At 40.7% G+C, this 25,512-nt stretch overlaps 1 protein-coding gene across 14 annotated transcripts in view; it reads left to right on the plus strand.

Moving 5' to 3' along the window:
• Nucleotides 1-25,512, plus strand: part of mctp1a (multiple C2 domains, transmembrane 1a) — a 643,540-nt gene that overhangs the window by 151,901 nt on the left and 466,127 nt on the right. The window contains exon 1 of one of the 14 annotated variants that reach the window (XM_087999194.1): nucleotides 18,828-18,948. The exons of the other annotated variants lie outside the window; for them this stretch is intronic. Within the exon in view, the coding sequence (XP_087855320.1) occupies nucleotides 18,877-18,948 (72 nt within the window). The 5' untranslated portion in view covers nucleotides 18,828-18,876. Of the gene's footprint in view, nucleotides 1-18,827; nucleotides 18,949-25,512 lie in introns of those variants that run through there. 14 annotated transcript variants of the gene reach the window in all.

Raw genomic sequence — 25,512 nt, forward strand, 5'->3', positions numbered from 1 at the left:
TATGTGGATGTACCTACTATAGAAGGTGCAATACTTGACCTACTCTTGGGAAATAACACAGGGCAGGTGACTGAGGTATCAGTGGGGGAGCAGTTTGGGGCCAGCGACCATAATTTTATTAGTTTTAAAATAGTGATGGAAACGGATAGACCAGATCTAAAAGTTGAAGTTCTAAATTGGAGAAAGGCCAATTTTGATGATATTAGGCAAGAACTTTCAAAAGCTGACTGGGAGCAGATGTTTGCGGGTAAAGGGACCACTGGAAAATGATAAGCCTTCAGAAATGAGAGAACGAGAGTCCAGAGAAAGCATATTCCTGTTAGGGTTAAAGGAAAGGCTGGTAGGTATAGGGAATGCTGGATGACTAAAAAAATTGAGGGTTTGGTTAAGAAAAAGAAGAAAGCATATGCCAGGTATAGAAAGGATAGATTGAATGAATCCTTAGAAGAGTATAAAGGCGGTAGGAGTATACTTAAGAGGGAAATCAGGAGGGCAAAAAGGGGACATGAGATAGCTTTGGCAAATAGAGTTAAGGAGAATCCAAAGAGTTTTTACAAATACATTAAGGACAAAAGGGTAACTAGGGAGAGAATAGGGCGCCTCAAAGATCAACAAGACAGCCTTTGTGTGGAGCCACAGGAGATGGGGCAGATACTAAACAAGTATTTTGCATCAGTATTTACTGTGGAAAAAGACATGGAAGCTATAGAATGTAGAGAAATAGATGGTGACCTCTTGAAAAATCTCCACATTACAGAGTAGGAAGTGCTCGATGTCTTGAAATGCATAGAAGTGGATAAACCCTCAGGACCTGGAACTCTGTGGGAAGCTAGGGAAGTGATTGCTGGGCCTCTTACTGTGATATTTGTACCATTGATAGTCATAGGTGAGGTGCCGGAAGACTGGAGTTTGGCTAACGTGGTGCCACTGTTGAAGAAAGGTGGTAAGGACAAGCCAGGGAACTATAGACCAGTGAGCCTGACAGCGGCGATGGGCAAGTTGTTGGAGGGAATCCTGAGGGACAGGATGTACATGTATTTGGAAAGGCAAGGACTGATTCAGGATAGTCAAAATGGCTTTGTGCGTGGGAAATCATGTCTCACAAGTTTGATTAAGTTTTCTGAAGAAGTAACAAAGAGGATTGATGAGGGCAGAGTGGTAGATGTGATCTATATGGACTTCAGTAAGGCGTTCGACAAGATTCTCCATGGGAGACCGGTTAGCAAGGTTAGATCTCACGGAATATAGGGAGAACTAGCCATTTGGATACAGAACTGGTTTAAAGATAGAAGACAAAGGTGGTGGTGGAGGGTTGTTTTTCAGACTGGAGGCCTGTAACCAGTGGAGTGCCACAAGGATCGTAAATGATTTGGATGTGTACATAGGATGTATAATTAGTAAGTTTGCAGATGACGCCAAAATTGGAGGTGTAGTGGATAACGAAGAAAGTTACCTCAGACTATAATGGGATCTTGATCAGATGGGCTAATGGGCTGAGAAGTGGCAGATGGAGTTTACTTTAAATAAACATAATCATTATGTGGCTGAACTCTAATTATTTGCTCTAGCAACTGTAAAGAAAAAATCTCCATTCTTTCTTTGAAGAGTTTCCTTTTCAACAATAGGATCATCATTTGTAGGAGAATAGTTTCGTTTCATAATATTTCCTAGTGATCTCTGAGCTTAGAATATTTCAGTAGAATAGAAACTTCCTCCACTGTAAAGGCATCTACGTGTTGTGTTATTTGCCTTAGAAAACAGACAGTCCATGCACAAAACTTATGGGAATTTTCTGAAATCTTGCTTTCTCAACCTCCCAGTCTTGATTTTTCTTTGTCACTAGCTGGATTTTTAGATGGGCAGTCTCTTTGAATAGGTAAAAACAATTACTGCAGATGCTGGAAACCAGATTCTGGATTAGTGGTGCTGGAAGAGCACAGCAGTTCAGGCAGCAGCCAAGGAGCTTCGAAATCGACGTTTCGGGCAAAAGCCCTTCATCAGGAATACAGGCAGTGAGCCTGGAGTGTGGAGAGATAAGCTAGAGGAGGGTGGGGGTGGGGAGAAAGTAGCATAGAGTACAATGAGTGAGTGGGGGAGGGGATGAAGGTGACAGGTCAGGGAGGAGAGGGTGGAGTGGATAGGTGGAAAATGAGATAGGCAGGTAGGACAAGTTTGGACAAGTCATGGGGACAGTGCTGAGCTGGAAGTTTGGAACTAGGGTGAGGTGGGGGAAGGGGAAATGAGGAAACTGTTGAAGTCCATATTGATGCCCTGGGGTTGAAGTGTTCCGAGGCGGAAGATGAGGCGTTCTTCCTCCAGGCGTCTGGTGGTGAGGGAGCGGCGGTGAAGGAGGCCCAGGACCTCTATGTCCTCGGCAAAGTGGGAGGGGGAGTTGAAATGTTGGGCCATGGGGCGGTGTGGTTGATTGGTGCGGGTGTCCTGGAGATGTTCCCTAAAGCGCTCTGCTAGGAGGCGCCCGGTCTCCCCAATGTAGAGGAGACCGCATCGGGAGCAACGGATACAATAAATGATATTTGTGGATGTGCAAGTAAAACTTTGATGGATGTGGAAGGCTCCTTTAGGGCCTTGGATAGAGGTGAGGGAGGAGGTGAGGGCGCAGGTTTTACAGTTCCTGCGGTGGCAGGGGAAAGTGCCAGGATGGGAGGGTGGGTTGTAGGGGGAGCGTGGACCTGACCAGGTAGTCATGGAACTACCTGGTCAGGTCCACGGCCCCCGACAACCCACCCTCCCATCTTGGCACTTTCCCCTGCTACCGCAGGAACTGTAAAACCTGCGCCCACACCTCCTCCCTCACCTCTATCCAAGGCCCTAAAGGAGCCTTCCACATCCATCAAAGTTTTACTGGCACATCCACTAATATCATTTATTGTATCCGTTGCTCCCGATGCGGTCTCCTCTACATTGGGGAGACCAGGCGCCTCCTAGCAGAGCGCTTTAGGGAATATCTCCGGGACACCCGCACCAATCAACCACACCGCCCTGTGGCCCAACATTTCAACTCCCCCTCCCACTCTGCTGAGGACATGGAGGTCCTGGGCCTCCTTCACCGCCGCTCCCTCACCACCAGACACCTGGAGGAAGAACGCCTCATCTTCCGCCTCGGAACACTTCAACCCCAGGGCATCAATATTGGACTTCAACAGTTTCCTCATTTCCCCTTTCCCCCATCTCACCCTAGTTCCAAACTTCCAGCTCAGCACTGTCCCCATGACTTGTCTGGACTTGTCCTACTTGCCTACTTCCTTTTCCACCTATCCACTCTACCCTCTCCTCCCTGACCTATCACCTTCATCCCCTCCCCTGCTCACCTATTGTACTCTATGCTACTTTCTCCCCACCCCCACCCTCCTCTCACTTATCTCTCCACGCTTCAGGCTCACTGACTTTATTCCTGATGAAGGGCTTTTGCCCGAAACGTCAATTTCGAAGCTCCTTGGATGCTGCCTGAACTGCTGTGCTCTTCCAGCACCACTAATCCAGTCTCTTTGAATAGGTACACTGCTCTAATTCCTATTGACATTTGATCTGTTTGAGCTTCTTATGATGCTCACCTTTAAGCTTCTCCAAGGAACTCTATAGTTTGATCCTGTACTTGGTGACTGAAATACCCCTTACGTTTCCATGATTTGATGAAGAGATTTCATTACAGACCCCAATTGATGTTTATGCAGATGAATAATTTCTGAACGCTAACATAATTTATGTGGATGAATAATTTTTTAATGCTGACACAATTTGCACATAAGCACATAATTTTCGCTAGCTTTTATGAGCTCCTTGAAGTTGTTGAACTTTTGAGGGCTATTTTCAAGGTTTGAAGTTTTGTTCTAATTGTTTCAAGTTTATCCTGATATTCCCTCTGCATGACTGTAAACATTTGTCTCATACAATGAACGTGTGCTAATAAAGGTGCCATGTCATTTACTCTGACTGAAGCTTCAATGCTCATGAATCTGTTTTGGAGTTCTGAGACTTCTTTTCATAAGAAATAGAAGCAAAAGAAGGCCATTTGGGATTCAAGCCCCTTCACTAACATAATGGCTGATCTGCCACAGATCTCAATTTCTCTTTCATCCTCTGATTTGAAAAAATTATCTTGCTTCTCCAAATACCAGGTATAATCGAGCAATAGTCAAAGTTTTTGACAACTTTTTTAAGTATAAATTTATGGCGTCAACTATGACATGGATACTACTTTTGAGGGGCTGAAATTCATGCCTGAAAAAATTCATACCGTATCATTAGCAGAAGCCCAACTAATCTCTAAATGTATAAAGAAATGAAAATGAATTATGGTAATTCTGAAAACCCAGAGCGGAATACAACAGCCAGTGGACTGGAAGACCGGGAGCAGAGCAGAACAAGTGGCAGACTGGAAGGCTTGAGTGTGATGTGATGGCCAGCACACTGACTCATAAACATTGATCTATTATCTGTGAAGAACTAGGGTCAACTTTTACATGAGATATATGGGAAATTCCAGGTTATTAGGCCAAAAATAGGGAGTCGACTTTTATATGAGCTCGACTATTACTCGAGTATGTACTCTACCTCCAGTGATATATCCTCCATAATGATATGACCCAAAATTTTTTTCTAACTCCATTATCCCAGAATTTTCAGATGTCATGTTGCATTTCCTGGCTGTGTAAAATGTTAAAGTTTTGTCTGTGGTCCTTTATGATTGAAGCTCTCCTTGAGTTGCTGACCCTTCACGTGTTATAGTATCTACGTTTTCAGGCTGTGCAATGTACTTAGCCACCATCTTTTACCTTTGGGAGTGTTTCCTGGAGTTTTTCCAAGGTTCTGCTCATTTCCATCCAACAGGTATTGAGATGCAACTGACAGCAATGACGACATCAGAATATCAATGTCTTTCATTTTCCATGTAGTACTCCAGCCTTTATCACAAGGGGAACACTTCACCTAATTGTGGTTGCTGACACTTGCTTTTGCTGTAGATTCTTGCTGTGACAGTGGTGTAAGAAGACAGGTTTACCTCATGGTATTCCTCTTTGAAAAAGGATGTTTCTCCTCAAAAGACACAGTAGAATCTTTACAGTCAATGATGTCGAAATCCAAGTGTATGTAAAATTCTTAGACTTCTGCCCCCATTAAATTAACAACATAACTGGTATCTTTATCATGGGTCAAAGAACAAATTACATTTCAGGTTGTTGTCTTACGGCTAGTTATGATTGCTAGGGTGCCTTTCTCTTCCCACATTCTGCAGCCTGTGTTTTGAGGGAAATGAGAGATCAACACCATCCTTCACTGGTCCTGGAGATGAAGGTAATAATAAGAAGGCATAATTATCAGAAATGGCACACAAATTTTGTGTGTGTCATATTAGCAAAGTGAATCCTGCATCTACCTTCGAACTCTCATTTTAATAACCCCTTCACTCTAAAGTTGAATAGAAGACTGTTGAAGAATTCTTGGTCTCAACCATAGTGTTGCATCTAAAAGAAATGGATGCAAGTATCTCAGGATTGAACTTAAGCTTTGTTTTCCTGCTATTAAACATAAGATCTGCATACTAGTTCTTGTCTTGGTTTTTCATAATCAGTGAAGCTAAACCTTTGCAGTTGGCCTGTCTCATCCCCTGGAAGAATTTATATGTTTTTCTGTCTCCTTTACCTGCAGATTGCTGTGGTCTGTGTTTAGTTTTCTGGGATATTGCTGCATCTCTGACATGATCTCTCTGGTGCCTTGTGACCATCTGTAAAAATGGCTGGGCTAAATTTCTTAATTTGTGACTCCTTAATGATATTAACTGCCTGATTCTTTGTGCACATCTATGTGATAAATTTTCCAAGTCTATGTTTCTTGTTCACTCACATAAGTTCTCTGTTCTACAGTATTAGTTTACTCTCTGTAGTCGACTGCTTTAGCTGAAAGCTTCCCGCCTTCCTTCCTGTGGGCTTTATTTGTGATTTTTCAGGTTTTGTGTGGCCTTGTACCTTGGTGAACCTTGAAGTACATCACCTGTGGTTCCTTTTTGCTGCTGGGCATTCTTTGGGCTCTTTCCTCCATTTTTGCATTTGGATGGATGGACTGACCTGGTCCTTCACCTGTTGCACTGTATTACCACTGGATTTCGCTTCAGGTGCACCTTGCCACTTGCCTCTGGGTCCTTGCACCATGTACTAAGATCAGGTCTCAACTCAGATCAGTGAAGATTAACAGATTTATAAAATTAGTACATGAGCGGGTAAGAGAGGTCACCTTCTAAACCTTACAGACTCGGGTGCCAGTTCTATGTAATCTAATGCATCAATTAAATAGCTCCTTATGCACATGCTCAGTAGCTATTTTTAGAGTAATGATCTAATTAATCTCTATTCTGCACTCATTGGATGGATTTCACCAGAACATGATGGCTGCTCACTATCACTTTCTCAAAAGGCAATTAAATGTTGACAACATATGCATGCACTAATCCTTATCTTAGAAATTATCATAACACAGAGCACTGATTGGATATGCAGTAGGGCTGAGTGCTTGTGATTCTTCTCCAGTTTCAGTACAGTTTTGGCAGAAGAATTGTTAAAATGCCAGAAACCCAGTATAAGTATGCTTCCATGTGCTTCTCAGAGTTTTCATTGTTGTTCTTCCCAATATTCGAGCAGAGACCTACGCAATTTGCATTTTAGTTTTACTTACATGTCACTTTAAAATCAATGAGGATCCATTTGCTCTTTTCAACAGTTTTAATCACACATTCTCCCAAGTTTAAAGATTTTGGTACCTTACATTCAAAGGTCCTCTACTCTATTACTTCTTTTGGAGATTTACAGATTGCAACTTATTTTACCTTGCTATTCTTCTGCCAAAATGATATAGTTAACATTTCATTATATTACATTTGATCTGACATCTGTCAGTCTAATGAACTAACCATCTGAGTTCCTTCTGCTCTTTTTTGACCATAATCATAATTCTTATATCATTTTTAGCTGCAAATTTTGATATTGTGCCCATTATACTTAAATCTTTGAAGATAAACTGAAACAAACTTCATTAGATTACTGAATCTCCTAAAAGCATATTATATTGCCAAATGGCTTCATTTCTCTTAGCGGAATTAACTAAATACCAATCAAATACTTGTGGCAAGGATTTTTCTACTCCCTGTTCACTGAATTTGATTTATCTGTGGTAATTGGAATTATTTTTCTTGCAACCCATCATTGAAACAATGAATGCTGTTGAACAGAGTCTGTTATTAGATGAGGAAATGCTTATACTGTACAGAAGCTATTGCTTTGATGAACAATAATTGAAATTCATCTGATACAATATGTACTTTCAGTCCCTTCCAAAAAACAGGAAAACTACAATTGACCTAATGTGTATTATTCCAAACATAAGGCATTCAAAGCAATCATCTGATGCAATCAGAAAATGTTTTTTCTAAAACCCTTTTCCAGTCCTCCTGACATATGTTACTTTGACAACTCTGTTATCTTCTGCACAACTGCGGTATCTAAGGATGTTTGAAAGTTTATGGCTAGAGTTGTGTTATTTCCTTGATAATTTCCAAGCTGCAAGTTGTCTGCCAACAGGTCCCTGTACTTTTTCCACTTTGAATCCCATCAAGATTTCCTAGACAGTATTTTTATTTATTGTTATCTGAAATAATGGTTTCATTCCTTACTTTTGTTTTCATCATCACATTCTTTCACATTCACTACTGCACAGGTGCAATATCTCACCTGTGAAGCATTTTTAGATACCTCTAGGACAGATGAAAATGTTTTCCCGGTTCAGAAAGTTGTGACAAAATAGCAATTTTAGTATCATCAGTACTGCTTTTACTATCATCGGATGTCATTATTTAGCCTCTAATTAGTCATTTGCTTGAACTATTGTTTTAATTTTTGCAAGTTTATAAATTGTTTTATTATTTCACTTTATGTTACCTGCCATCTTTCATCATACTCCCTTCTTAGCTTTCCTAATTGTTTTGCCATCTCCTGTTTTCTGCATTCTTCAGTATTTCCTCTTGTGCTTTAAGCTGAAGGTACAAGATGCAACTTGTACCTTCCACCCTACCAACCTTCACATAAACCAAATCATCCACCGACATTTCTGCCACCTCCAAACAGACCCCACCACCAGGGATCTATTTCCCTCCCCACCCCTTTCTGACTTCCGCAAACACCGTTCCCTCCGTGAGTACCTGGTCAGGTCCACGCCCCCCAACAACCCACCCTTCCATCCTGGCACCGTCCCCTGCCACTGCAGGAATTGCAAAACCTGCGCCCACAGCTCCTCCCTCACCTCCATCCAAGGCCCTAAAGGAGCCTTCCACATCCATCAAAGTTTTACCTGCACATCCACTAATATCATTTATTGTATCCGTTGCTCCCAATGCGGTCTCCTCTATATTGGGGAGACTGGATGCCTCCTAGCAGAGCGCTTTAGGGAACATCTCCGGGACACCCGCACCAATCAACCACACCGCCCCATGGCCCAACATTTCAACTCCCCCTCCCACTCTGCCGAGGACATGGAGGTCCTGGGCCTCCTTCACCACTGCTCCCTCACCACCAGACGCCTGGAGGAAGAATGCCTCATCTTCCGCCTCGGAACACTTCAACCCCAGGGCATCAATGTGGACTTCAACAGTTTCCTCATTTCCCCTTCCCCCACCTCACCCCAGTTCCAAACTTCCAGCTCAGCACTGTCCCCATGACTTCTTCTACCTGCCTGTCTTCTTTTCCACCTATCCACTCCACCCTCTCCCCCCACGACCTATCACCTTCATCCCCTCCCCCACTCACCTATTGTACTCTATGCTACTTTCTCCCCACCCCCACCCTCCTCTCACTTATCTCTCCACCCTTCAGGCTCTCTGTCTGTATTCCTGATGAAGGGCTTTTGCCCGAAACGTCGATTTTACTGCTCCTCGGATGCTGCCTGAACTGCTGTGCTCTTCCAGCACCACTAATCCAGAATCTGGTTTCCAGCATCTGCAGTCATTGTTTTTACCTTGTACTTAAAAGTGTCTTTCATGATCCAGAATACCTAAAAGCTCTTTACTGCACAATGAGAGCAATGAGTAAATGAGATCACTTTCAAATGTCGTCGCAGGAGTTGCATTTTTATTTTAAATTTTCTCTTCATCCAAGGAACACTCGATTTTGCCACACCTCTTGTATTTCCTTTATATGACCAGTTTATACCAAAATTATTGCTTGCTGTTCTTTTATTTAGTTTATCTGAGCTAATATATCTTTTTATTTCTGTAAAATTTGCTTTCTTTTCCAGTCAGTTGCTTTTATCTGTACTTGAAAATTGGCAAATTATTCAGTTTTTCTGGAAAGCCAGCGACTGGTTCAGGAAGTCAGTTTGCAAAAAGGGCATGTTGTGATTTTTCTCTCTCCCACAGCATCCCAGCAGTTTGAAATATTAAAATAGGCTTGATTTTCAAATGTCACCAGAGTTGGGGCATGTACAAATGTTGAACTGCATTTGTGGTGCTGATGTAGGAGCAAATTGATTCCTCTCTGTCGCATATCTGAAACCTTCATCTTTCTCTTTTTCTTTTCATATGCATCGAGATTTACTACTTGCTTTCATCATCTCTTGTTTTATTGATTAATTTTATTTAAAATCAATAAAATCTGGAATAAAAAGTTAACATTCATAATGATGACCATGCAATTACTGATTGTCACAAAATGAATACACTATGATCTAATGATCTTTAAGATGAAGATTTACTGCCTTCATTATTCTGACCTACAGACCCATAGCAATGTGCTTCGTACTCACTTGCCCTCTGATGTAGCCTACTAAGCCGTGCAGTTCAAAGCAGTGAACACCAATTCTTTCTCAAGGATAGTTAGAAATTATTAAAATTGCTAGCCTTACTCATGTGCTGACAGATGAGGAATTAATTCAAAGTCAGATTTTTCTGTGTTGTTTTCTTTTATTAATATTAAATGGTTGCCATTTTATGTTGCCATAGTAATTGCTTGCCTTTGCCATGCAACCATTATTTGAAGAACTAAAAGATTAGTTTTGTTTTGGTTGTCACGATCTTCTATTTTTGAATCAAAGCCATATGGCAATGAGAAGGATGTCTTTCTCGTCATATGGGTTCTTTAAATAAAAATGGAATATTTCCACAGCTCTTATTCTTGCTGAGACTCCTCTGCAGTACCTAAGCTTCTCTATCATTTTGGACCACGTTCAGCAGTCAGGTTCGGCCCCATCAAGCTTAGATTCTAACCCTGCAACTTTGATCTGGGGTGGAGAGTGCTGCATGAAGCAGTCCTATGAAGTTGTGGGTTAGGTAAGTTCACTGGCTGCCAGGCAATAAAAATTTTGCAGCCTAGGAAAAATGATTTTATCATGTTTACACTGAGTGTTTTCATTTGCAGCCTCTTCTTAGTTTTTCAAAGCGGCTGCTCCTCAATGTTTGGCTACACTTCAGCCTCACGCTCGTAATCTATGGGCACCCATGTGGGGAAGGGGACCTTCTCATGGGTCTGCTGCTGGGCCTGGCCAAAGTGGCCATTAACAGGTCCAGGCAGTGGGCCGTGGAGAGTCTCAGTGTTTCTGACTGTTTATTTCTCTTTCACTGTTACGTCAACGCTCAGGTGGCCCGAGAGAGGGAGCATGTGATGTTTTCAGGCATGATAGAGGCTTTGAATGAGCAATGGGTACCGCAGGGGTTGGGTGCATCATCAGCCCAATGATATTATTTTAATTTACTAAGTTTTTGTTCCATTATATAAGATTCTGTTGACTTGTTAATTCGTGCTTGTGTTTTCAGTGCCCTAGGAAAGATTAGGGTCATCATTTGTAGCTGTAGGTGGCCAGGGACTCTCATAGGTACACTTCCTGAGTGTAGGGAGATTTGCTTTCTCGAGTTCATAAGTCTTTCCTCGATGAGCTGGAATTCTGCCACCTAAATTTTGGGCTCACCATTGGCAATTATGCTCAACATATACATTGGAAAGAGAGAGATGGAAGTGGGTCAGACAGTTGTTACTTTTGGAGTTGATGGGGAGGTGGCCTGAGTGAATGGGTAAGTAGTGCTGAGGGTGTGCAGGACTTAATGTTCAGCATGTAAAAGATAAACATTCATACACAATCTGATAGGCAGTTCAGATGCAAGAGCGTGAGCTAGGAAAGGAGAGAATTGCTAGCTACAATTAAAAAGTGACAGAGGTATGAGGGAAGCAGTTTGTGCAGAGAACAAGAGAAAACTCCAGAAATAAAGTTAGATGTCCTGAAGAGAAAAGAAGAAAAATTGATGAATATGTACATACACCGAAAGGGAAAGCAAGGGAGTGACATAAGAGAGTTCTTATCTCTCACAACATTTCATTGCCACCAATAAGAAAATGCTCCATGAGCCAAAACTGCAAGAGGCAGTCAAAGGGCAAGAAAATAATTTTTAACTAGGGCTGTAAAGTCAGGAATGCCTCAGAATTTATTTCAAGTTGAATAGAATAGCAATTCAGCAGCACATGTATATTTACAAAAAATAAAAATGGCACATTTTATAGGTCGCCATACAATAGCACCTAAATTAATGACGGAAGTCTTAAACAAGAAGAAGGAAAAAGTAAAAATTCATCACAGTTTGATTAATGACTCTTAGGTTTGAGGTACTCTGGAAATCCAGGCCAAAATCTCCATGACAGGATGAGACCTCCATGCTGGGACAAGAATGCCACCTTAGGCTCAGAACACCCCTCCTGGACAAGACCACCCCACCAAGTACCAAACCTATATCACCATTTCAAGCCATTGGAAGCCACCTTGTCACTAGGCCTGGCCTGGGAGAAGCTGTCTTCCCCAAAGTTGTTAAAAGAAGGCATGGAATCAAAAACAAATATGAACAGAAAGAAAATATTGTAAAGCAGACAGAGTAGTTTGGCTCTGGGCTGCTGGGCTGAGGAGCCAGCGCGTTGTGCTGTCACCCTGTCGCCATCTTGAGAAAAGGACACCGAAGAAGAATAAATGTATAAACACCAAGGGTAGGTATCTATCAGAAGAAGAAACTAAAGATTTGAAAGAGCCAGACTCATTAATTAAACTGTGATTTGAGTGGGAAGACTTAAAAAGACACCTGTTAGAGAAGTTAATTTTGAAAATTATGTAGAAGGAAGTACCTGGTGGTTTAGAGATGGAAAAACATTCATCTTTCATGTGAAGAAGTGGTAAAACTCTATTGTTTGGTTGCAGTAAGTGGGAATACCCTAGAAAAGATGGGATAACCTGGTAAATAGTGTGGCAATACAATATTCCAAAGATATAGAATTTTAAAAATAGAAAGCAGTGAATCACTACAGAGCAGTTAGTTAATAGACTTTAAAGATTTATTGAAGAATTTAATACAAAGTTACAGCAATACCAAGTTTAAAAATAACTAGCAAATAATGAAAATACTGTATAATGTTGTACAAAGTCTACAGTACTTGAATTTAAACAATGGTGAATTAAAGAATACAAATTCAAGAAACTGCAGGTTACAAACAGTATTGTGATGACACAGATTTAAACCAGCTCCAGAAAAATAAAAATTAAGAAACAAAATTACAAATGAATGGGGAAAGATGGTAGGGAAATTCAGGGCAGGACTTATAAAGTTATACAGTATGTTCCTGGGGAGTGCTGCCAACAAAGAGACCTTGGAGTGCAGGTTCATAATTCCTTGAAAATGGAGGCACAAGTAGACAGGATCGTGAAGAAGGCACTTGGAACACTTGCCTTTATTGGTCAGTACATTGAGTACAGGAGTTGGGAGGTCATGTTGCAGCTGTACAGGACATTGGCTGGGCCAGTTTTGGAATGCTGCATTCAGTTCTGGTCTCCTTGTGATAGGAAGGGTGATGTTCAACCTGAAAGGGTTCAAACAATATTTACAAGGATGTTGCCAGGGTTGGAGGGTTGAACTAGACGGAAAGGCTGAATAGGCTGGGGCTGTCCTTCCTAGAGCGTCGGAAATGAGGATTAACCTTATAGAGGTTTATAAAATCATGAGGGGCATGAATAGGATGAATAGCCATGGTCTTTTCCCCAGGGTAGGGGAGTTCGAAACTAGAGGGCCTAGGTTTAAGGTGAGAGGAAAAAGATTTAAAAGGGACCAAAGGGGTAACATTTCTATGCAGAGGGTGATGAGTGTATGGAATGAGGAAGTGGTGGAGACTGGTACAATTACAGCATTTAAAAAGCATCTGATTGGGTATGTAAATAGGAAGGATTTAGAGGGATATTGGCCAAATTGGACTAGATTAAGTTAGAATATCTGGTCAGCATGGACAGGTTGGACTGAAGGGTCAGTTCCTGTGCTGTACATCTCTACAACTCTATGACTCTAGATAATATTTTCACAGAAATTCTAGGCCTGGGAAGGACTATATGGAACACAGGATTGGACATCTTGGAGGTCACTGTCATTAAAATGCAGCATTGCCTCAATATAAAAACAAAGATTGAAAATGAGCAAGTTAATATGCTATTTTATTCTCATTGTGAGTTTCATTGTGAATGATGCTTTTAACAAATAAAATATCAAATGCATTTTTGACAAGGTTCTAAAAGTCTTTGATAATTACTTCAATTTAAGAACAATTGAAATACTTATACAAGCAAAACTAAACAAAATAATTAAGCTTCCAGGAGAATCCATAGGCAATTTCATTAATGTCTTCTACACTTTAGTGAAAAGCTGTGAACATTGAGTTTTGAATTCAGAATTTATAAGAGACAGAATTATTGTTGAACTTCCAAGGAATATTTAACTTGCAGGGAAGATATTTAAATCATGCTGCAGTGAAAACCAAAACGATTCGTAGACAGACACTGAGAATAGATGACCAAGGCTACTTTGTGATGGGAAACAGAGTCTGTTGACTTTATAATGAAATATATACACTCTTGAGTGGCACTTGACAAACGTATGCAGAGAAAAAGCCAAATACTAGATGCTAAAAGGTGGTGTTATCATTGTGAGACAGCAACGGCTCAGATTCACAGATCAATTCCAGCCATCACTAAGAAATGCTACTATGCAAGCCTAGTCTGAGGTTGCCACCCAGGCTCAGTGCAGTCTCAGTAAAATGGAGGAATATACAGCAATGTAGCAGGAAGGTCAATGACCTTCTTCACTGTGTCACTATCTTATCTCTAATACCTCGCACTACTGTACCCTATTCCCAACAAGGCTCATGCTTTACCCTATCATTAATGCAGGGTGCAGTAGCTGTTGGCAATCTGCAACAATGCCTTGCAAGACCAGTTATAACTGACGTGAACTGCGTGGATTGAGCAGTCTGAATCCTTTATACTGCAACTATTTATGCAAAGAAATGTCTTAACTATGGTGCAACTGGAAGTGTGTACTCCCCATAGATTCCAGGAAGAAGATTAACTGTAAGGTATACGATGCATATAGTATATAGTTGGATTTACGCTCACATGTTTTTGCCGAATAATGTTGTGTTTGTGATTGCAATTCAAGTGGGCCAGGATGTTAATGGGCATTTATTGCATTTGGATCAATGCAAAAGATGTTTCTGACTATTGTACGAACATAAGGAGCAGGAGTATGCAATTCAGCTCCTTGAGCCTGCTGCACCATTTGATATGATCATGGCTAATCTCACCACGGCCCCGACTCCACTTTCATGCTCATTCTCCATCACTCTTCAACCAAATACTGATTTAAAATTGTCTCCTCTTTAAATTAATTCAATGTCTCAGCATCCAGTGCACTCTGAGAAGGCCAATCCACTTGAAATGCCTAATGCCAAAACCTTGACTTGATGTTGAGAATCTGAATATGGAACTCCTGCCCCACTGAGTTCCTGCTCACACCTACCGAAATACTGCTGGCATGTCTGTAAGATTCTACCCCATGTCTCTGGGAGAATTTTATCTGCTAGTTGTGTTTTAGTTGAAATTTGATCCCATCCTGAGATTCCTGCATGACAGTAAGACCACTGCTGCAATGAATGAGGATCTGAAACTATTAATTTTTACATGCAGACTGTAGTCAAACGAATCCTTAGAAGAGTATAAAGGAAGAAGGAGTATACTTAAGAGGGAAATCAGGAGGGCAAAAAGGGGACATGAGATAGCTTTGGCAAATAAAATTAAGGAGAATCCAAAAGGTTTTTACAAATACATTAAGGACAAAAGGGTGACTAGGGAGAGAATAGGGCCCCTCAAAGATCAGCAAGGTGGCCTTTGTGTGGAGCCAAAGAAAATGGGGGAGATACTAAATGAGTATTTTCATCAGTATTTACTGTGGAAAAGGATATGGAAGATATAGACTGTAGGGAAATAGATGGTGACATCTTGCAAAATGTCCATATTACAGAGTAGGAAGTGCTGGATGTCTTGAAACGCATAAAGGTGGATAAATCCCCAGGACCCGATCAGGTGTACCCAAGAACTCTGTGGGAAGCTAGAGAAGTGATTGCTGGGCCTCTTGCTGAGATTGTTGTATCATCGATAGTCACAGGTGAGGTGCTGGAAGACTGGAAGTTGGCTAACGTGGTGCCACTGTTTAAGAAGGGTGGTAATGACAAGCCAGGGAATTATAGACCAGTAAGTCGGTAATGGGCAAGTTGTTGGAGGGAATCCTGAGGGACAGGATGTACATGTATTTGGAAAGGCAATGACTGATTAGGGATAGTCAACGTGGTCTTGTGTGTGGGAAATCATGTCTCACAAACTTGATTGAGTTTTTTGAGGAAGTAACAAAGAGCATTGATGAGGACAGAGCAGTACACGTGATCTATATGGACTTCAGTAAGGCGTTCAACAAGGTTCCCCATGGGAGATTGATTAGCAATGTTAGATCTCACAGAATACAGGGAGAACTAGCCATTTGGATACAGAACTAGCTCAAAGGTAGAAGACAGAGGGTGGTGGTGGAGGGTTGTTTTTCAGACTGGAGGCCTGTGACCAGTGGAGTGCCACAAGGATCGGTGCTGGGTCCTCTACTTTTTGTCATTTACATAAAAGATTTGGAGCATAAGAGGTATGGTTAGTAAGTTTGCAGATGACACCAAAATTGGAGGTGTAGTGGACAGCAAAGAGGGTTACCTCAGATTACAATAGGATCTTGACCAGATGGGCCAATGGGCTGAGAAGTGGCAGATGGAGTTTAATTCAGATAAATGCGAGGTGCTGTATTTTGGGAAAGCAAATCTTGGCAGGACTTATACACTTAATGGTAAGGTCCTGGGGAGTGTTGCTGAACAAAGAGACCTTGGAGTGCAGGTTCACAGCTCCTTGAAAGTGGAGTCACAGGTAGATAGGATAGTGAAGAAGGCGTTTGGTATGCTTTCCTTTATTGGTCAGAGTATTGAGTACAGATGTTGGGAGGTCATGCTGCGGATGTACAGGACATTGGTTAGGCCACTGTTGGAATATTGCATGCAATTCTGGTCTCCTTCCTATCGGAAAGATGTTGTGAAACTTGAAAGGGTTCAGAGAAGATTTACAAGGATGTTGCCAGGGTTGGAGGATTTGAGCTATAGGGAGATGCTGAACAGGCTGGGGCTGTTGTCCCTGGAGTGTCGGAGGCTGAGGGGTGACCTTATAGAGGTTTACAAAATTATGAGGGGCATGGATAGGGTAAATAGGCAAAGTCTTTTCCCTGGGGTCGGGAAGTCCAGAACTAGAGGGCATAGGTTTAGGGTGAGAGGGGAAAGATATAAAAAAGACCTAAGGGCCAACCTTTTTACACAGAGGGTGGTATTGTATGTAATGAGCTGCCCAAGGAAGTGGTGGAGGCTGGTAAAATTGGAACATTTAATAGGCATTTGGATGGGTATATGAATAGGAAGGGTTTGGATGGATATGGGCCAGGTGCTGGCAGGTGGGACTAAATTGAGTTGGGATATCTGGTCAGCATGGACAGGTTGGACCGAAGGGTCTGTTTCCATGCCGTACATCTCCAAGACTTTAAGACTCTAAACAAGGTTATCCATCTTGTTCATTGTCTACCTGAGCATAATTATTCACCTCATCTACAATGACCAGCCATCTAGTGTCAGCCAATGTTGTCTGGATGGAAAGCTCTTCAGACTTCGGGCTAAATCAAAATGTACCACCATGGACATCTATGACTTTCAGTTTGTTGATAGCACACTTAAACAGAACACACAATGGAAGCTCAATTTTTTCAACAGGAAGTAGGTGATTTGTGGGAACACATTTCAGAATTATCTCTGCTACAGGCAGCAGGGGAAATACCTCAATAGTTTCCACACCATTGAAGATAATTAAATCATCACTTCCTAAAATCTTTTCCCTCCCAAATATGCAAGATGAGAAAATGGAGACTTAATATGTGAGCAAAATCCCAACTGCTTTGAAGTTTTTGCTGTAATCCCATCAGGGCCAGAGACATTGTTATTTTTCATCCGTTTGTTGCGGCTAAATTCTTCTGCTCTTTCATGGATAAGAATCATAAATGGATTGTGCCACACTCAACTACAGAATAGGTGGTAGAGCACAAGCTGCCCCTTTGGATTCACAATTGAGGAGTTTTTGGAAATGTTCTTTGCAACATTAATGAATGGCATTGTCACCTTTAAGAAAGGATACATAATCCTATGAATGAAGGGGATTTTGCCTATTTGTCCTTGGTCTGTAGTTTGTAAAGGGACCTGATGGCTTCAGAAAAGCTTCACATGTCATGATGGCCACCATATTATTGGTTCTCTGGACTTTGTCTCCTTAAAATATTTCATTTATCTTATGGAAAGCTCATCTGCACAAATAAGGAAAGCTGTCTTACTTTCCTAAAAGACATCAATGAACCAGATGGGTTTTTAACAACAATGCTTACAGAGTTATTGGTAGACTTTTCATTAAATATGTTTATCAAATTCTCCCCTTGGCTGTGGTTGGATTTGAACCCAGAATATAACCTGGCTTCTGGATTATTAATCTAGTGATTATACTGCTATGCCATTGTCTCCTATTCAGCACAGTGATAATGACACACAGAGTACCTTCACTGTGAAGACAGGACTTCATCTCATTAAGGACTGTGCTGTTCACCCCCAGTAACAATTGTGGATGGGTGATAATAGCTAGCTTTTCCAGTGATACTCACATATGTGAAACTACAGAAGATAATTGGAAGCTCATGGTTTGAGCAAAAATATACTCTCCTAATGAAGGGCTTTTGCCCGAAACATCGATTTTCCTGGTCCTCGGATATTGCCTGACCTGCTGTGCTTTTCCAGCACCAGTCTAATCGAGACTCTGATTTCCAGCATCTGCAGTCCTCACTTTTGCCTCGTTGATTTTGACCTTACTGTGAATCCTCTTGCAAGGATGCCTACCTTGAAGAGGTTCTCCTCTCTCTACAAGAATCTCAGTGAGTTTCTTTCTCACTGCAACCCCCAGGTCATCTCTTCTGCCCTACTTCATTCCTGATGAAGGGCTTTTGCGATTTTCCTGCTTCTCAGATGCTGCCTGACCTGCTGTGTTTTTACAGCACCACTCTAATCTAGACAAAAATATACTCTAGCCTCTTGCCATTTCGTTAGAATTTTAGCTACAAGTTAAATTAAACTGTTCAGAGCAGCAGAAAGTAAAGCTGTCATATATATATATCCTGATATTGTTTCTTACTTTAGAAGTGCTCCTGTGTCTGTATTTATTTATAATCAAACTGTGAGATTTTAACTTGATGGGGGAAGATTCTTTCTGTGCTGTGAAGCCGCCTCCTCCACCTCCTCTCCAGTAGTTGGGTGTGGAGAGGATTGGGATTTGTATCATGCAGTACATTAGTTGTGGCTGTCCACAGATAACTGGATTTCCTGCTGTAATGACTGTGGAGCCACTGCTTTTAATATTTATATGCACCTTGTAGTGGTTCTGTCTGGTTTTCACTGCATCGTGCGTTTGATTGTTCCACTCATCCACACTAAGGTAAGTACCCTGTCTTTTATTTATCCGACTTGAGTTGACAAACGAGCCAAAAAGACCATTACTTAGGCAGAGTTCTCTGTCAAACTTAGTTAACTACATAAGTTACTATTGTAGGCTTGCCTTGGGTTTAATTCAGGAGCCTGTAAATAATGTGATCGTGTGGAGTTTATATCTAAAGGGGCTGATATTAACCCCAGAAAGTTCATGGGCCTGTTCTACAGCTGCATTTCAACTTTGCTGTACTGAACTGAAGATGATAGCTGTGTCAGTGGAAGTGGAATATTTCAAACTCTCTTCTGGTTAGCAGTCACAGGTTGTTAATAGGTAATGAAGGAGTGGAATTTAATTCCTTTAGTATACTAGAGAGGAGTGGGGGTGATTGTTATCAGATTAGCACAAACTGGATAGTTCAATCCCTATTAAATAGTGTTCCCACAATAAATACATATTTATAACAAGCTTTTTTTTCATGAAAATGTAAAATATTGTACTTTTTTGTCCAATTAGACATAATTTCTTGAAATATTTGAAGTTCCCTGGGTAATAAATGATACATCATTAAGCAATTTACTTAAATAAAAGAAATACCATGTCGGGTTATTGATTTCCAGAGCATAAGGCAGCTTAATTAAGGAAAGAAGAAGGCTTTGTCAATTCACAAAAACCTTTTTTTATTGAGCACTTCCATTGAGTTGTATTACCAGACTGATGAGATATGCCTTTTTGAATAGCATTATTTTCAAACTAATGATTCTAACATTACAAAGGCAGCCATAAAACTGACACTGTTGTTTGTTTTAAGAGCACTATGATTCAGAAGTAGCAGCATAGCACTGCTGCCTAATTTGTCCAAGTAACAAACTGAAGCCAAGTTATGTGTGCATTTCCACTCCCATTTAAATATCATCACTAGGTTAGTGCTAGTATCTTCATGTGTTAATGTTAATGCCACATCCACATGAAGAAAATGCTAACTGAAGTGCTTTTCTAACACAGGCTTCAATTGTTTTCATTAAAACAAAAAGAAAATAATGATTGATAATTAAATTTCCATGGTGTTGGGCAGTGAGCTTTCAATATAATAAATGATCTCAGTTTGGAGTTCAGTCTGTTTTGCAAAGTTTAACAGTATTATTGAAAAGGAGATTTTCTTACCTATGGTCAGTGGCTACAGTTAGCTGGCAATTCCATTCTGTGCATTAACGATTTTTTAAATCTTAGTCATAACACAAATGTTCCTCGTTTAGTTTACCCTCGAAATGTATTGCTTTAGTTCCATTTGCTTACTTTGTTTTTGCAGATAAAAAAAATCTGCATAACATAATAATTGAAATATCACAGTATCTTCTTTCAGAAGAATTTTACATTATATCCAAACAGAGGATCAAACAGCGTTGTACATATTACCTCTATCCACAAGTCTAATTCACAATCTTTCCAATAATTTTATGATTTTCTAAATGTCCTATTCTTAATAATGGATTCCAGCAATTTCCTTTATACTGATCTCAAGTTAGAATTTTAAATGTGAAGGTCATGGTGAGGGCAGCATTTCTTTGCTCATTTCTGACTGCACTCAATAAGGATGAGGGGATCAGCCTTCTTCAATTGTTGCTATTTGCTGATAATTCTGCAATTGAAAGCTAGCCTCAGTAACAGTAACCATAAAACTACCTGTTTCTGTGTTGCTGTGCAAAGCCAAATCGTGATTGGAGGGCTAACTGTAGTTTTGCACATTGGCCTAGTGAAATCTTGTCAAGAATGTGTAAGATTGTCATGGGAAGTTTTTCCAAATACTTTTTGCTATCCTGAGTCCTAGTGTACATCTAAATGATGTTGTAGTGCAATCAAATAGTGCCCAAGTAGTTTGCTCAAAGTCATGCAATTGATGACCCATCACAGGATATTATTGTGTTATTGAGAATGAGAGCCAAATCTTCATTTAGCATTGCACACTTGTATTTAGTTTGCCTGAGCCAATTATTATTTATTTGTGTCAGTCTATCCCCAGGCTGTGTTGGAGAGACAGTTGCGATTGCATCTGATCCCTTGCCCAACATTGCTACCCTTGGTACAGAATCACATACTATCACTTCTGATTAACTGAGTACTTCAGAAAATACATCTCCAAATTACTTTCACATCGAATCTTGGCAGCTTTGAAAAAAAGAAGCACTTGCATCTTGTTAGTTAAGGACAGGAGCAAATCCAGACCAAAATGCAATGCAACCTAACAGTTCAAATTCATCCCCAAAATGATAATATATTAAAAATTTTACATTGTCCAAAATGAATATGTTCATCTGAGCAAGAGTCCTTCAGAGGTGGTGATGTGGCCCTGAATTGTGTTTTATCATGCTGGAAACAGGAGTTTCATTTTTCAGGTAGAGGGCAGGTTGTATCAGTGAGTGGTCTAATCGGTTCCATGTATTAAATATCATTTCAAGTTATGAACTTGTTCGAGAATTTTCTCCAGTGCTTATGGGAAGACAGCTGAGACCACAAGGATGGTTATGATCATAAATACATTTATTATTAGTATCAAATGAGTTAAAAATAGAAGGAAGCATTAAAAAAGGACACCTAACATGAACATAAGTTGCATGAACAAAGCTGAAACACATATTGAGTTGTATCTTTCTATCAAAAAGTATACATACCTCTTCTCAATTTTCTGCTTCTCTAGGATGATTTGTTTTTCAAGAATACTGTTGCTCTCTTGAAATAAACATTTTCTTTCAAAAACCAGGTTGGTTCTAACCCAGATAATTGTTAACTGCTATTCTGTTGTTGCTATACTCAATACAGAAATTGATTGTAAGATATGAAAACTGACTTTTCTCAGTGAACTGGAATAATGTTTTATAATTTTATAGAAATATTTAAAAGGGACTTAAGGGGCAACTTTTTTCACACAGGACAGTATGTGTATGGAAGGAACTGCCAGAGGACGTGGTGGAGGCTGGTACAATTACAACATTTAAAAGGCATTTGGATGGTTGTATGAATAGGAAGGATTTAGAGGGATATGGGCCAAATGCTGGCAAATGGGACTTGGTTAATTTAAGATATCTGGTCAACATGGATGAGTTGGACTGAAGCTATTTTGTGCTGTACATCTCAATGACTCTATGAAGTCATAAGGGCAGCATGGTGGCTCAGTTGTTAGCACTGATTATTGAATCCCTACAATGTGGAAGCAGGCCATTAGGCCCATTGAATCCACACACTGATCGTCCAAAGAGCATTCCACCTAGACCCACCTCCTATCCTGTCCCTGTAACCCTGCATTTCCCATGGTTAACTCACCTAAACATCCCTGGACACTATGGACAATTTAGCATGGCCAATGCAACTAACCTGCGCATCTTTGGATTGTGGGAGGAAACAGGAGCACCCAAAAGAAACCCATACAGACACAAAAAGAATGTACAAATTCCACACATACTGTTGCATAAGGGTGGAATTGAACCTGGGTCCCTGCTGCTGTGAGACAGGAGTTCCCACTGCTGCCTTACAGTGCCAAGAACCTGGATTAAATTCCAGCCTTGGGCATGGTGTTCGCACCTTCTCCCCATGTCTGCATGGGTTTCCACCAGGTGCTCCGGTTTCCTCCTACTGTCAAAAGATGCGCATGTTAAGTGGATCAAGCATGCCCAAAGTATCCAGGGATGTATAGGTTTGGTGAATTATGTAGGGTAAATGTGCGGGTGATGGGAATAGGATAGAGGGGCTGGGTTTGGATGGGATGCTGTTTGGAGGGTGGTTGCAGATTTGATTGGCCAAATGACCTCTTACTGAACTGGACTCTTTGAACCTGCTGCACAATTTAGTAAGATTTTGGCTGATTTTCAACATCAATTCCATTTTCCTGACAAATCACCATTGATTTGATCCCTTTTGAGTCCAAAAATCTATCAATCTCTGCCTTAAATATGCTCAACAATAAAACAGCCATAGCTGTCTGAGGTAGAGAATTCCAAAGATTCACAATGCTTTAAATTAAAGAAAAATCTCTTGACTTCTGTCCAAAAAGGCTGATCACTTATCCTGACACAGTAAAAAATCAAATGTGTTGGCTTGCTAATGAATTCCCATCTCCAGCCACTTTTCCGTGGTAGACTGCGTGTTATGCTGGGATGCCAGCTTAGATTGGTGAGTGCTTAATAATTGACAACTTTCACACCACAGTAATTTTAATGAGCATGCACAGCTTCCCTGTCTGTGCAGGTCCTGGTAATATAATGGAGACAGATTCACATTGGGAGTGGAACTGAGTGAGAGTATCTTTTAATTTATTGTTTCACAATATCATCCCTAATTGCTCTGGTACTGAGTGGCTTATTAGACCATTTCAGAGGACAATTAGGAATCAACTGCAGTGCTATAGGTCTGGAGTCACATATGTGCAAGACCAGGTAAGGATGACAGATTTCCTTCCTTTAATGACATGAGTGAACCAGATGGGTTTTTGCGGCAATTGAGATTAGTTTTCAATTCCAGATTTCATGAATTGAATTCAGCTATCATAGTGGGATTTGAACGGTTCCAGAGCATTAGCCGGGCACTGTGGATTACTTGGAGAAAGTGAGGACTGCAGATGCTGGAGATCAGAGCTGAAAAATGTGTTGCTGGAAAAGCGCAGCAAGTCAGGCAGCATCCAAGGAGCAGGAGAATCGACGTTTTGGGCATAAGCCCTGAAGAAGGGCTTATGCCCGAAACGTCGATTCTCCTGCTCCTTGGATGCTGCCTGACTCTGGATTACTTGTTCAGAGGCATGCACACATCACCATCTCTTCTGAATTAATATGGATGTGTTTTATTGTTTATGAGCTGAAAATAGCAATGCTACTGTTCTGCCATGCTCTGTTACTGATTAACAATTCATTGGTGATGGCTATGATCATTATGGAACTTATGCTGTGGCAGCCACTCCATTTACATTACCTCTGGGCTTCTCTTGCTGTTTGGCCCTCAGCAACAATGTCACTGGTGCTGCAGTGAGGACTGCTACTCTTCCTTGCAGTCAATCACACTATTTACCTCCTGCCTCTGAACCTGCCCACTGCCTCTATTTATAAGGCAAATGCCTAATATTGGCCATCTGTAGAGGTGAGCAGAATCAGATGCAGAATCATCCCTGCCATCAGACTATCTTCAAATTTGAAGTAATTCAGCTCTGTGTATCCTACTTATAGTTTAATTTCCTGTTGAGCAGTGTATAATCAACACGTTTAGATACATTACACTTCGTCCCTTCATCCAAGTCAATAAAATACATGGTTAATAGTTGAGGCCTCAGCAGGAATCTTTGCGACAGACCACTCATAGGATTTTGATGCTCATGATAATCTTGTCACAACATTCACCACTTAACAAAATATATGCAAGGGTGGAGTGAACCTTGTGACAATCTCCCAGAGTTGAACTCAAGATTAAGGAGGAAGCAATGTTGCACTGCATTATATCAACAACTCTGTTAATGAATATTTTTAGTTGTATAACCTAAGCCAGCATCCAGTTGTAATGTAGCAATTAAAATATTTCAACATTTTCAATACCATCTGTGGGAGCCTCTTTATCAACTTCCTTGATGGAGCTAGGCTACAGGTTTTTTTATTTTAAGGATTACTTTTCCTGCAAAATGTTCTACATTTTTTTAATGAAGCCACACTTTGTCAGACTACACCCTCAGTAAAATGGGCTGCAACAGGGTCCTAATGTCCATCTGTTTAAAACTCCAATCCGATGAAGGGTATCAATTTGCCACATATTTACAGACATTTCACCACTTGTAGCAACTAGCAAGCATATTTGACAGCATTGCATTCCAACCCAAAAATCCTATGGTCTGTTCATTGATCCTTGAGAGGCAAAAGTGCAACTTCACAGAAAAACAAAGCTATGGACAACTAAGGAGATAAGGGATAGCATAAAACTCAAAGAAAGAGCTTGCAAAAATGCAAAATACAGCACATGTCCTGCAGAATGGGAAACATACAAAAACCAGCAAAGGGCCACAAAGCAACTTAAAAGACATGATTTGGAGATGCTGGTGTTGGACCGGGGTGTACAAAGTTAAAAATCACACAATACCAAGTTATAGTCCAACAGGTTTAATTGGAAGCACACTAGCTTTCGGAGTGACGCTCCAGTGAAGGAGCGTCGCTCCGAAAGCTAGTGTGCTTCCAATTAAACCTGTTGGACTATAACCTGGTGTTGTGTGATTTTCAACTTAAAAGAGCTATTGAAAGGGACTAGGAAAGGAAACTTACAAGGTCATAAAAATCAATAAGAATAAATGTTATAGTTATATAAAGGGAAAACAGGTGGCCAGGAGCAATGCTTTCCTCATAAAGACTGAAAGTGAGGATATTATTAATTACAATGGAGGAATGGCAGGTTTGTTGAATAATTACTTTGCCTCAGTATTTACAGTGGAAAAGGAGGATGGCTTTCCAGAGATCCTAAGGAAAATAATAATGGATTGAGGACAGAGGATGACTAAAATTAATGTAAGAAAACATTAATAAGGAGGAAATTAATTAAAAAGAATGACAAATC

Source organism: Chiloscyllium plagiosum, unplaced genomic scaffold (assembly GCF_037043375.1).
Source record: "Chiloscyllium plagiosum isolate Xiang-an unplaced genomic scaffold, Cpla_swu_hap1 HiC_scaffold_2, whole genome shotgun sequence".
In the NCBI taxonomy this organism is placed as follows: Eukaryota; Metazoa; Chordata; class Chondrichthyes; order Orectolobiformes; family Hemiscylliidae; genus Chiloscyllium; species Chiloscyllium plagiosum.